We start from the raw sequence: 13,656 nt of genomic DNA on the forward strand, positions 1-13,656 counted from the left end.
TTAACCTGTTTGCATCTAAAACGAATGGAAATACAGTTTGCAGCTGCAGGTGTAAGGGGAGAATGACGCATGTGTCCACTAGGTGGCTGCCAACACTCAACCTTCTTTGCTTCTCGACGGCAACTTGTATTCGAGAAAGAGGCGGGGTCTTATTAAAGCTGTGAAGTCAATAGCCCAAAGAGATATAAAAGCACAGTTCCGTAGCAAGTGAGGAAATTCAGGGGCAGCTTTCGCTCCCTGGGATGCATGTAGATCAGCTGTACCTCTTTATACGTAAAAACAACCATTTCTAAATTGCTTTTGGAGATAGCGATGTTTTGTTTTTCTTCAACTATCTGGTCGAGCAAAATCCTCAAATGAGAACTGAAACTCCCAACTGCCGGGCGATTCAAAAAGACGACAAGAGCTGCAGCATTATCCGAAGATGTGCAGACGAAATCTAATATCAGGTGAGGAATTTATTCCACCATTGAACTAGAATTTATCGTTAACACGTAGAAACATTTTTTATCACTCGAGGTTGCACCGGCTCAGGCTATACGTTTATACAGTATTTGCGTTGTGTGGTATGCTAAATGTAGAAACAATATGCCGTTTGTTGTCAGATATAATTTTGAGCGTTTGACCTCTTACCCTCCCCGAAGCCCCCGCTCACGGGACACCTCACTTAAAAGAAAGGGAAACAAGTATGTGCACTTCTACCCTCCCCGGGAACACCATACTCCGTGTTTGAAATGGAAATATATGAACATGTAGGGACCGACTGATTCGGAGTACCTATTGCTACTGAGAATTGCTGGTACTCTCCTATTAAAAGTGTTGCACCCCTGCTAAAAAGTGCTAGTCCTCGGCCTTTCAAATTCAATAGGAGCAGGTACGCAGTACCTGTGAGTACCTGCCCATTTACAGCACTACGCATATTTAATACAGCCAGCTCTTAAACTGCAAACAACAACAAATTAATTATGAGACTGAGTGCCTGCGGCCATTCTGCCTACAGAGCTGAGCTAGGGGTGAGTGACGTGGCTAAAAAAAACAAAATATCTTGCCACTAAATTGTAGGCACTTCACCCGAAGGCATTTGCGAATACAATATAATGCACACACCTTTAAGTGAAAATTAGATGCACGTTAAAGTGATCAGTGGGAAATGCATTGTTCTGGAAAGGAAAGCCAAGTTTGTTAGCGTGAGGATTTCAGACATCTGTGTGTCGTTCATTTGAACCCTGGTTAGAGCCCTGGGGAATAGATTGAGTTGAAGATATGAATCCCCAGCTTGTGACAGGAAGCGCTGTGAATATGGATTTCATTAGTTTAAAAATGTATTACAGATTGCATAAAATAGGATGCTCCAGTTTAAAACGAAAACATTACAAACATTGTTAGATAGGCTATTTTATTCTGTTCATGCTACAGCTGTAGTATACAGAGAATAAGATAGGCTGTCACAAAGTCATATCTGTCAACTCACCCATAATTTGCAGGTGTCATCCACCTTTTTTGTGTGCCTTCCACATTCACCTAATGAGATTATCCTCTTAAAATATCACTTTTTTTATTCAAGAGGTTGACAGGTGTGCAATATGTGGCAAAAGATTCAGGGCCTCATTTATGAGGAATTGACATAGTGCAGTGCTGCAAGTCTGCTTGCTGCCCTGCCCTGCCCTATGCCAATACGAAAGGGTAGGAATGCACTGCATTTATGAAATGCGGTGCATTCCTGTCCCTTCCCCCTGCTCTGGCACACAATTTGCTGCCTAGCGCCAACATGGGTGCCCTTGCACCATGGTGCAAGGGGTGCTCCCATTGCAGCCATTAATGTTTTTGTGCAGGAAGGGGCACCTGCCTGTACAAAACAATCCGAAGAGGTGTTGTCATCTTTCCATATGTACTGCATACACATGGAAGAGGAAAAAATAAGGAGGAAGAAAAATGTTTCTCCTCGTTACACCTGCTCTCCGGAGAGGTAACGTTTTGGCACTGCCCCAGGTCACTTGATTAGGTAAATCTGGGGCAGAGTCAAAATCCATGGGTACTGCGTGGGAAAACTCCCTGCAACGCCCATGGAACGCCTCCTCGATGCAGAGTAAGGAAAGGCTTGCGCCTCTGGCAGCTGTGTCCCATGCAGGTAAGAGCGGTGAGGCCGGGTCGGGGGGGTTTCAACAGCCGACAAGGGAAAATTAATTATTTATTTAATTTTCCCTTGTGGTTGTCTGTTGAATTGCCCCTCCCCCCACCAACATGGCCCCACAGCCCACCGCTCTTACCTGCACGGGCAGTGGCTGGCCGCCGGAGTGTCAATAAATGGGACGTTCTGGCAGCATATGCCTCTCATAAATTAGCCCTTCAGTATTAAAGTGCTCTAAAAATGTTGACTTTTAACAATACACAGTCAGCCTGAATCTAGCACAAACCTTTTTAAAGGTATCCATTAAAAATGCATTCTAGGACTAGTAACACCCTTGCAGCACCTCCCTAAAAGAATAACTCCTTGTCACATTGTAGATTCAAATGACTCCATCTATTAAAGCCTGTACCGGCTCCCAACGAGCCTCAAGATTTGCTGATTAACCAGTTGCACACATTACATTTCCTTAAGGTTGAAGGCACCCTGTAAGGGGGCTTGCTTTTTTCAAGCTGTGTCTCTTCTCTCGTTTCACAATACAGGAGACCCTCTACTGCCATTTCAGCCTGAGGAAACAGAAGGTCAACATTAACTGCTCTGAAACGTTTGTTAATTAACTACAGGAACTGTTCTGAAAAAAATTAAAATGCTCAGAAACATTTTTTTTCCCTTTTAGAAACATTTTTTTCCCTTTTATAACAGGGTTTTATATAGCACGAACTTGACCGAATCAGGTATCAGTGCGCTTTACATAGCACCAGTTGCATTACATGAGGACACATTCATTTTTGTTAAGCACAGGGAGATTCAGTGACTCGTCCAGAATCACAGGATGTTCAGCGTGGATGTACGACATTACAACGCATGCTTTTACATCGCATGCTTTTACAACGCGAGTTTTACAACGCATACCATTACAACGTATAGCGCTTTGGGGTGCTGGATAGTGAATAGTTTAATTTACTATTCCAACTCCAGTCCCCGTGGACACTAGGGAAGGTGTTGGACAGTAAATTAAACGTATTCCCTATCCTAGAGCGCCCCCCAGCGCAATGCGTTGTAATGGTTTGCATTGTAAAAGCTGCGATGTAAAAGCATTGCGTGGTAAAAGTTGCTTTGTAAGTGATGTTTCCCGTTCAGCGTCATTGCCGAGACTCAAATCCAGTTCCTCAGATTAGAGGTCGACGCCCTAGCCCTTAGGCCAACTCCTCTCCCCAACGTTCTTTCCAATAGAACCTGCCCACTTGGCGCTCTGTCTACAGTGTGATAAAGCCCGAGTTGGTACTTGTCATTGCAGTCCCCAGCATTGTTCTGGGATTGGTTTACAACAAGCCACCTGGCACGGATTCTAAGCACACAGCAGATGTGGGGGCGGAGGGGGTGATTCATGATCAGAATATAGTGATATTGCTATGCACCTCTTGAAGAACATACAAACACTCAGGGGCATATTATCAAGACAGGCAATACAATTATCGCCTTTTTAGCCGCTAAAACAGCGATAATGGGCTTTTATAATATGCTCTAGGGAATTCCAATTAAAACCCATGTTAGATGTCCTTCACATCTAACATGAGCTTCAATAGGAATTCCATAGAGCATATTATGAAGCCCATTATCGCCATTTTAGCAGCAGTTTTCTGCCGCTAATACTGCGGTAATTTTATCGCCTGTCTTGATCATATGCCCCTCAATCTGTTATGCAAATGATTCAATCAAAAATGTAGTTAAGAGGCTATATGGATTTCTTTACCAGCTTTTCATTCTTCTGGATAGTTGAAGCTGATTTGCACGCTTTATTGTGCGGATTTTAATGTTGAAAATAAGATGCCTATAAACAGGTGACCGTTTGACACAGAAAGGCAAATAGCCTACAAAGAAATCTCCCATTCTGGCTGTTTTGCCACATAGAACTTTGTTATCAATAAGTTGGTATCTACAGTGCAAAATATCCGATATATGTAGGCTAGCTATCATTTTGTTGTTTTCCTTAAGGTAACCAACTTGTGCATTGAATGTTGAAGGCCGTGGATTGGCATCAGTTACACATTTGAAGAGGAAATAGTCTGGCTGCTAACTTTCCTGACTTTAAACATTTCAAACCTGCGATTTAACCTTGTCTTTCCCACTTGATCAACTTGTGTGATCTTGGTCACATCCCTCTTCCCTATATGTAGTAGTTCCTTTATCTGACAAGTTCTAAAGAGCTCATCAGAGCAGTTGAGTTTTAAGTTTATGCTATTAAAGGAAACATATTCTACTATTCCTAAAATAACGGCTTGTAGCGACTGGTACCCCTGTGCAGCTCCAAAACTGACACACTGTTATCAGGAATGTAGCATATGACCACAAACTGTTGCAGCCTGAACATTCAACTGCATGCAGTTCACTAGAATACTGTGAAATGGTGTTGCATTGCCAGCTACAGACATACTTTTAACTCTGCAAACTATCCCTGCTAAACTGCAGTTAACTGGACCAGTGGGATTGTGGCATTGACATAGTATATTCACTGGGTCTTAAATCACCATCATTTGATGTATGTGATCAGCATTCAGCATTCGACCCTCACTTAAAGGGCCCAGCAAGCGGTCATCCAAGTGTCCTTTCAACCCTCTGCCATTCAGTGGAAACGTCGAGTGGGATACACACTTTAATGTCAGTCTAGGATGCTCACATTAATAGTTTGAAATGGTCAAAGTTATGTGGCATGCATGGACACGCATCATGAGGGCTAGGGTGGGTGTTGTTCACTGTGGGTGGGCAGCTTGAAAAGGAGGGTGGTTGTCATGTCCACTGAAATACATTTGCTGAGAAAGAGCTTAGCATTCTGAATGCATTAAGCTACCAGGAGTGCTAAGAGGGCAATACAAAAATGTTAACTAAATGACTTTCAAGTATTTATTGAGGTATTTATTAAACATTTTCTCGCTATGCCTTAAATGTCTACTAGGATATTGTTTTAGTTAGATGGACCGCACCTGTTGGAAGGATGCATTGATTACTCACTCGTAGGGTTACCAGGTCACTTCATGAGTACTGTGCTTCCGTTGAACAGATGGGTGGATTGTGGGAATCTTATTCGTGGATTAGTTAGTAAATATTTTAGGTAACACCCCTCAAGACAATGGTATGTAAAAGGAAATTGACCATGGCGGATTGTGCCCCATATCATAAAATATTCTTGCAACCCTACGTAGACTTCTTAGACCACACCTCCAAATGAATAATGCTCTGAGAGGTCTTGAGTACTTTCTTTCAAATCACATTGCCGACGTCTAAGAAAAAAGTGTCTTAAAGTCTCATTCATCAACAAAACGTGTAAACCTTCATCACAAAACAAAAAAGTCTACCTAAGTTTTGGACTTGGCCCTTTCTGCAGGGTCATCCCCAAACATTTTCCCTTCACCCTCCTGTTTCCTAAGCATATTTCTGTTGGCTTTCATGACTCTGCTCACCTTACCACTGCTAACCAGTGCTAGAGTGCTTGTGTTTTCTCTTTTATACATGGTGAAATTGAATTTCAGCAAATTGGTACTTTAAATGTACTTGTAAGTCCCTAGTAAAGTGGTACTACTTGTACACTGGGCCTGTAAATTAAATGCTACTAGTAGGCCTACAGTACTGATTGTGCCACCCACTTAAGTAGCCTTTCAACCTGCCAATGTAGTCTGTGTGTGCACTTTTAAACAGCCATCTCGACCTGGCAAAATAAGCCTTTTGCCAGTCGTAAACCTTCCTTTTTAATACATATTAGTCTCCTCCAGGATGGGCACTATCTAGCCCATAGAGCAGGGTCAAGTGTATTTAAAAAGTTGACTATGTGCTTTAAACTATTACATGTCTCAATGGTAAACACCTTTAAATATGCTTTTCGCTATTGTAAGGCCTTCCTCCCCCGTAGGATAATATTTAGTTAACTTATTACATTTATTAAGTGATGACTTTCATTTGGGAGCAGGTAGAAATATTGAGTTTGGTATCTAAAGAATTCCAATTTAAAGCCCTCTATACTGGTAAAATTGGATTCTAAGTTACAATTCTGAAAACTCTACTTGTAGAAGGTTGACATTTTCTTGTTCTAGTCATTTGGTGCCTGCTGCCTGTACCCTGGGTCTCATGACCCGGTGTAGCAGGCTTTCAGTCTTTGTGTACTGCTCCCAGACAGTGAGACAAAAGGGAATAGGTGTTGGCAAGATGGGCCATCTCTGACTTGATGAAGGGAAGGCGCTGTCACCTACCGCACTTGAACATTACAGAGGGTCAGCCTGGAAACTCTCATTAAGGGTGTGTAATTATACTTTTGTGAGCCCCAAAAAGCTGGGAGCAAGACAGGAAGGCAAGAAATTCCAAGCACCTCTGGGGGCGAAAACGCCTCCAAAACCATCTCCTACTTCAAAGTGGATGCCAGGTATAAATAATGAACCCTTAAACCCAACTCTTAATCTGTGGAAAACTCTGAAGGACTGCTGTGCTGCTCTGCAAGAAGGTCTGCCACTGTATTGCCCTGCTACCTGCAGACCTGCTGCCTGAGTGAATAGGACTGGACCTGCATCTTGAACCCAGGACCCTCAGATGGACTCCAAAGGCAAGTTGGATGGCCTCTTGATCAGAGCGCCAGGGACAGAAAAGGCTCCAACCACCTCAAACCCAACACCTTGACTCTGACTGGTGTGAATCTTGTCATCCAAGTGGTGCCACCCCAGTCCTGTACCCATGGAAGTGGGCCTGAAGGTGTTCTGCCCGACTAGTTGTGCCTGTGGGCTGAACTGATGCTGCGTGATGTATCTCCTAGCAGTTCCACTTTGGAATTGCTAGGAGAGTGATGCATGCCCAATGCCAGACTTCACATTGGAGCCTGCAGTCTCCTCTGACTTGCCCCTACGAGACACATCCTCAGTGCAGGCTTTACATCGCAAACCACTTGTCAACGGTATCGTTGATGATGACGCAGGAATTCGCATCGCAGCACCGCAGCTTCTTTTAGACCCGCCAATGCACAATGCATCTTTGATGCAGGACTTCACATCACAAGCCTCTCATCAAAGGCATCCTCGAGGATGACGCATGGACTGCACATTGCAGCCTAGCAGCTTCCTCAGAACTGCCACTGTGCAACTTGACACAGGATCTCGCAATGCTTCACAAACCAGGATTTAAGGTGGTTTGCACAGGGGACCTAACTTGGTCCCTCTAGCCTGCTCGCCCTCCATTTCAGTAGGCATGAACTTGTGACTTTGTCCCAGTCCGGCATCTCCAGATATTCACAGCTGGTGCTTCTAGGCACTATTTTCCCCTACATTTTTAACATTGCATATCCCGGTTGAATTAATAGATTTTATTTCATTTTGATCTAAAATCATTTAATAAATTTGGACCTAAATCAGTGTTGGATTTCTTTTAGTTGTGTGTTCAGTGTATTACTGCTTGAAGTGCTGCACATATAAGTTGCACATTGTCTCCAAGTTAAGCCTCACTGCTTTGTGCCAAGCTACCAGAGGGTTCAGTGCAGGTTAATTTGGGGTTTGCTTGTGTTTCACCCTGACAGAGATTGTGGTTTCTGCTTGAGTAGGGTTTCACCCCTCTCAACCAGTAACCCACTATCCTACACTAAGAAATAAACAACCTTGCTGATTCTTGGGGTACTCAAGTTCAGAAATGGTGTCATAATGTGGGGTGAGAAGATTGGTTGTCTATAATGTATAAGGTTCATGCTTAATTTTGTCTTTTTTGTATGTACTGTACAATGCTCAAGAATCTGCTGAAATCGAATAAAATGTAATTATTGATGTAAGAAGCCTATGTCTGTATGCCTTGCACATGATGTAGAGGTGGCATCCACTTCTTGGCCAGCATTGATAGCTAAGCACTTGATAATAATGTAACACGTTTACTTGCTTTTTCCATGCTTCTAACACGTGTTTGCTCTGCTCATATCACCCTTTGACAGAGTGTTTCAACTTTCTTGGAAATGCACTTCGATAACTTTGCAGAACACCTGTCTGAAAATAAAAAACGCAATTTCCTCCAGCGATGAACCTAACCCAACACCCACATATCTCTGAATTAAATTTGAGCACATCTGGGAGCAACATAAGCACACCCACTGTGAAAAGCAACCTTGGGTCATGTGAGCAAGTGTTCATAGCCACTGAGGTTTTCCTCATCCTTGGCATCATAAGCCTTCTTGAGAACATCTTGGTCATCTTGGCGATATTCAAGAACAAGAATCTGCACTCTCCGATGTACTTCTTTGTCTGCAGTTTAGCCGTTGCAGACATGTTGGTCAGTGTGTCCAATGCTTGGGAGACCATAACCATCAATCTAATCAACAACAACCACCTGATCATAGAGGAGGCCTTTGTGCGCCAGATAGACAATATCTTTGATTCCTTGATCTGCATTTCTGTTGTAGCCTCAATGTGCAGCTTGCTGGCAATAGCCGTAGACAGGTATGTCACGATCTTCTATGCCCTGCGATACCATAACATCATGACAGTAAAGCGAGCTGGGGCCATTATTGCATGTATATGGACCTTCTGCACAGGCTGTGGGATTATCTTCATTGTTTACTATGAGTCGACATATTCCATTATTTGCCTCATCACGATGTTCTTCACATTGCTGTTTCTTATGGTGTCCTTGTACATTCACATGTTTATGCTCGCACGAACCCATGTTAAGAGAATAGCCGCTCTGCCTGGTTACAACTCGGTCCACCAAAGGACCAGCATGAAGGGGGCCATCACGCTGACCATTTTGCTGGGCATCTTTATCGTTTGTTGGGCCCCATTCTTCCTCCACCTCATTTTGATGATTTCCTGCCCACAAAACCTGTACTGCGTCTGTTTCATGTCTCACTTTAACATGTACCTTATCCTCATTATGTGCAACTCTATCATCGACCCCTTGATTTACGCCTTCCGTAGTCAGGAGATGCGGAAGACCTTCAAAGAGATCATTTGCTGCTACGGCTTGAGAGCTGCTTGTGGGCTTTCCAGCAAGTATTAGAAATATCACCTCTACCATCTGGGGATAAAAAATGCAAAATATACACTGCCCAGGGTCAGTGACTTCTGCAGTATATGAACTGACCACTGGGAATCAGAAGAAAGTCTTTGTTTTCTGTAATCTGTGGTTCATGCTCCAGGGACAAGTTCATTCATTTGTTTGTTAGGATTAATGCTCACAGAATGTATCCCTTTGACATAATGGCAAAATGCCGTTCTCCATTGGTAAAGACATTTCACATTTGCTGCTATACTTATCTATCATATATGTTCAAACCCTGGGAATGGAGAGAGTTTTCATGGCATCTCTTACTCCCCATCATCTGAAAAGTCAACTGTCAATGAGCTCCAAGGATTAAGAGAGGCATGTCCAGTACAGATTCTTTTCACAGTGAAGAGGATCAACTTGAAAGACAAAAAGAACACTCAGGGAGTAGCATCCTTGAGAGCGGCTGTTTTTGTGTTGCAACTCCAGCTGAGTGGTCTATTTTAGGAATTCCCTAAAGGATGGATGAACTCTGCGACTCATGGACAGGGTGACAATTGCATGATTGGAAACCTCCTCACTGCGTAACCCTTCTTACATTCAACAGACTGAAACAACAAGGTGGAACCCTTACATTGCTGCTTTACATCTCAAAGTCACCCTGTATGTTATGTCTGAACTATATCCCTAAGAACAAACCACTCTACTTCGTATCTCAAGTAATGTATGAGTAAAACAGGGCTTGGCATGGCAAAATGGCATTCAGAGTCTTGAAAAGGGACACACTTATGTTTACATATGTGTCTTTACATGTAATGTGTCGAATGTATTTAATGGCTTGAACTCTTCAAATCCCTATGCACAGGTTAATCTTTCAGTTCAGATACACACACGAATGTAATGTGAATAGATACCACAAACTATAGAACGAACTCACTGGAGCAAATAGTACATAGTTTTACAACCATATATATGTGCTAGGGTACCTTTTCAGCTGTGATTGCTGACGAGTTATACGCAGTAGAAGTGCAGTTGGTATTATTTATGGCTGCTGCGGTACGAAATGTGTAGCTAAGTGCACTATTTATAATGAATTTGCTCAGAACAGGGAATAATTTGGGTTGGGTTCGAAATGTGCTCGCATAAACATATCTTTGTACACTTTTTACAAAGACGAGGTTTGGTCATGTCATATGTGGCAGGAAAATGTGTGCTCCACTGAATATATATTATATGAAGATTATATTGACACTGACATTCTACTAGTTCTAAAATGTTGTATCCTTTAAAATAGTGTATCATTGAATGCATCCCTAAAAGGAAGCAACCGATGAGCTATTGATATTTTGTTGTCTGATATATGAGGTTAAAAGTCCTGAATTTTGAGTGTGGATTATTCAGCTGCAGATCACTTGAGGACAGCTTCCCAATTTCACATAAAGAGGGGATTACATGGGGTGACCACCTTCCTCCAAGCCATTACTGACATTGTTTCCAGTCCTGAATTTTTAACCTACAAAATATTGATTTCATTTGTGTTCGGCTAATTAGTTCAAATGAAGCAAAACAATACTACAACTCTAAAAAAGGATTCTCCTATCACACTAATGGAAAGGGCTGGAAACGGTGCCAGTAATATTTCCTTGCAAGTGCCAAGTTGATGCCTAAAAGGGATGTGTTGTTGCTAAGTGATTCTAAAACAGTTTTTTTCCTCGCAAATGTAGACTGGATGAATGTTAACAATCTTTTCTCCTCAAAGTAACTTAAAAGGAAAGGAAGATTCCCAAATTGAATTTGAAGAGTCACGCGCAGAAATGTTTGCTGAAATGTTTGCAAACTATGGAGGTAATCAAAATACTCATGCGAAATATCAAAAGTTTGCACGAACAAACGTAGGAAATCTGCACATCCAATTACTTGTGGACATTTAGAATTCTACAATAATCAGGATTGGCTTGACCATGAGGGAAAGGATGCATCTTGCTGGTAACTAGTGGAACACCATCATATCTAGGCAATCCTGAGTGAACGTAAAACAATCAAAAAAGTTAATGTGCCCCCATCTATAGGCAGCAGCAAGTCATTTCACATCTGAAAATAACCATGTTATTTTATGGTATTACTTAAGAACATTGGCACCATTAGGGCGGTTTCTTGGTGCCGATACATCTTTCATTCACAGAGTTCAAAGGACTTTTTCATGTTTTTTGTTGTAGAAAGAAAGCAGATTCTCTAATAACTGTAGAAGAGAAGATTGAGATAGCCAACGCACATACCAACAGACCCGAATAAGGTGGAAGACTTCTGATTTTTAAAGTAAAAAGTACTTTAATTTAGCTTTCTCCCTCCTGAAATTGCACCCACTCCAGTGTAAATTCACAGGGAAAATAATTCCCCTCATTTATCTTGTTAAAATCTCCCTTTCGCTTTCCCCAATGTTAGCATGTATGAGATTCCAGCAACATGCTACCTGAAGGGAGAAGGAGTGCTTGGCAACTGTAATTAATTATATGAATTATGAAATGTATCTAAACTACCTAGATTTGAATGAATAGTTCATTCAATATACCTGCACTACACCAGTCAAACGATTTACAACACTTTGTGAGACTACGATCAAATTGTGAAACATTTTTGATGATGCCCCCTTGCATAGGAAACCCCTGTAGGTTGTCACTGGAAACATATTTATGTTTGAATCACACAGAATGAGTTTGTGGAGATGCCTGGTTGCAAGTAAGTCATCAGATGACCATGTCTGCATATAACAAAGATAACGTTTCAAACACTTGCCATTGCAAGAAAAACATTTGGAGAGAAGGATACCTTTTATTAAACATTACCTTAAATCAGTGCAAGTAATTTTTGAAGTTACATGGGTGCATTCCATTTCAGGACTTCACAGGACCTTTCCTCAGATGCTTATAATTGGAATCACTCCTCTTTAGTGTGGCCAAGAGTGATGGGGGAAACATATTGTCTGTCTCTCTGACAACTTCTTTGGTTATCCTGTCAGCTGCACTTTCCAGGTTTTCAGTTACAACGAAGAACATAGAACTTCTACATACAGTGGTAATTACAATTAGGGCGTTCGGACCGCCATTGCCCCACCACGGCCGCCAGCAAAAAATGCCATTCCCTGGCAGTGTTACGGCTGTCAGGACACCACAATATGCTTGGTGGGACTGATGCGGTCCTGACAAGCATATTACAAGTTTCCTCTCTACCACGGTTTTCATTGTTGCTCCTCCTCCATGAAAACCGTGGAAGAGAGGAAACAAAGGGAGCCCTACACGACCCCCTTGTGCCTCTGTCCCCCGGGGTGCTTGCAGGGGGGTACAACATGTGATCCCTGTGTGCATGCATTCTAGTCACTGCATGACTAGAAATTCCATGCTGTGCAGGAACTGCCTTTAGTGTTCCCATGTCAGTGCCCATTTTCAGGGGTCCACTGTGAGAACATAATAAAAAGTCCGCCAGACATGAGAATCACTTGTATTCTGGTGGGCTACCCGACCACAGGTTTGGCAGAGGGGCGTACCCGTCGCTGCACCTCCAAACTTGTAATCACGCCCTAAATGCTATTAAGTGAGTGTGTAGTCTTTTAGTGATTGAATGTGGTGACTCATATTAGGTCAATGTTGTATGACCAATTACCAACCTCAAGTCTAGTGCAAGATTTAGAACCTAAGAAACAAAAGTCTTATTTTAAATACCCACAGGAGGTGACTAGCAAAGGGACGAGCTCCATTACAAACAACCCAAAACAATCGTGGGAGGGCAATGTCACGCCAACTATGCTTTTGACTAAACTGCTGAGAGAGAGGTTGATTAGGCTGAATGATTAACCGAATTATACCCTTGCTCTGCCACTGATGCAGTCTCGCAACTACCTCAATGTCTTTTGTGGAAGACTGTTTCATTGTGCAGAGAATGGAGTAGACATATCATGCCAGTTCTTCTCATGGCCCCTAAACTAAGGTATTTACATAGGTGTCAGCAGGTCCTGCTTTTCTGCTAGCTGATTATCAACCAGCCAGAAACTGGGTAGAGAGAGAGTCAAAAAATGGGTTAATGAATGTCAGTACTCATTCACTATGGACCAAAGACTAAGACACAGGCGTCATCTGGCAAGTTGCCTAACTATAGGACTACTCGGCTCCTAAGAATACTTGTTTCTCCCTAAGGCTCTTGGTTTTGTTTGAACAGAGGTGTACTATTTTCAGTGTGCGGTGTGGGTCCCGTTGTCATGGAGACGCTACTTGCAGTATATTGTTTTCACTACTTATCTGTGCCCCCTCCTACTGCCAGACAAACAGGAAGGAGCCAACATATTTTCATTTGCTGCTCACTTTCAATGCATTCGGTACTTTTCAATAGCAAAGTAGCTGCTGGGAACTAAGCACACATTTGCCTTTTCCCATTAAACAATATATATGTTGCATATGTTTAATCAACGGTGTATATTGTTTCATTATATTTTAATGGATTAGGTAAAAATAGAGAAGTGCTAACCTTTTATAGTGTTTGGGATG

At 42.3% G+C, this 13,656-nt stretch overlaps 1 protein-coding gene across 1 annotated transcript; it reads left to right on the forward strand.

The window, feature by feature from the left end:
* Window positions 1–290: 290 nt before the first annotated feature.
* Window positions 291–9,315, forward strand: MC5R (melanocortin 5 receptor). The gene is made up of 2 exons (XM_078685701.1): window positions 291–449; window positions 8,076–9,315. Exon 2 carries the CDS (start codon window positions 8,159–8,161, stop codon window positions 9,134–9,136), a length of 978 nt encoding a protein of 325 aa, XP_078541827.1. The 5' UTR covers window positions 291–449; window positions 8,076–8,158; the 3' UTR covers window positions 9,137–9,315.
* Window positions 9,316–13,656: the final 4,341 nt, after the last annotated feature.

This window comes from Lissotriton helveticus, chromosome 4_1 (genome assembly GCF_964261635.1).
Source record: "Lissotriton helveticus chromosome 4_1, aLisHel1.1, whole genome shotgun sequence".
NCBI lineage: Eukaryota > Metazoa > Chordata > Amphibia > Caudata > Salamandridae > Lissotriton > Lissotriton helveticus.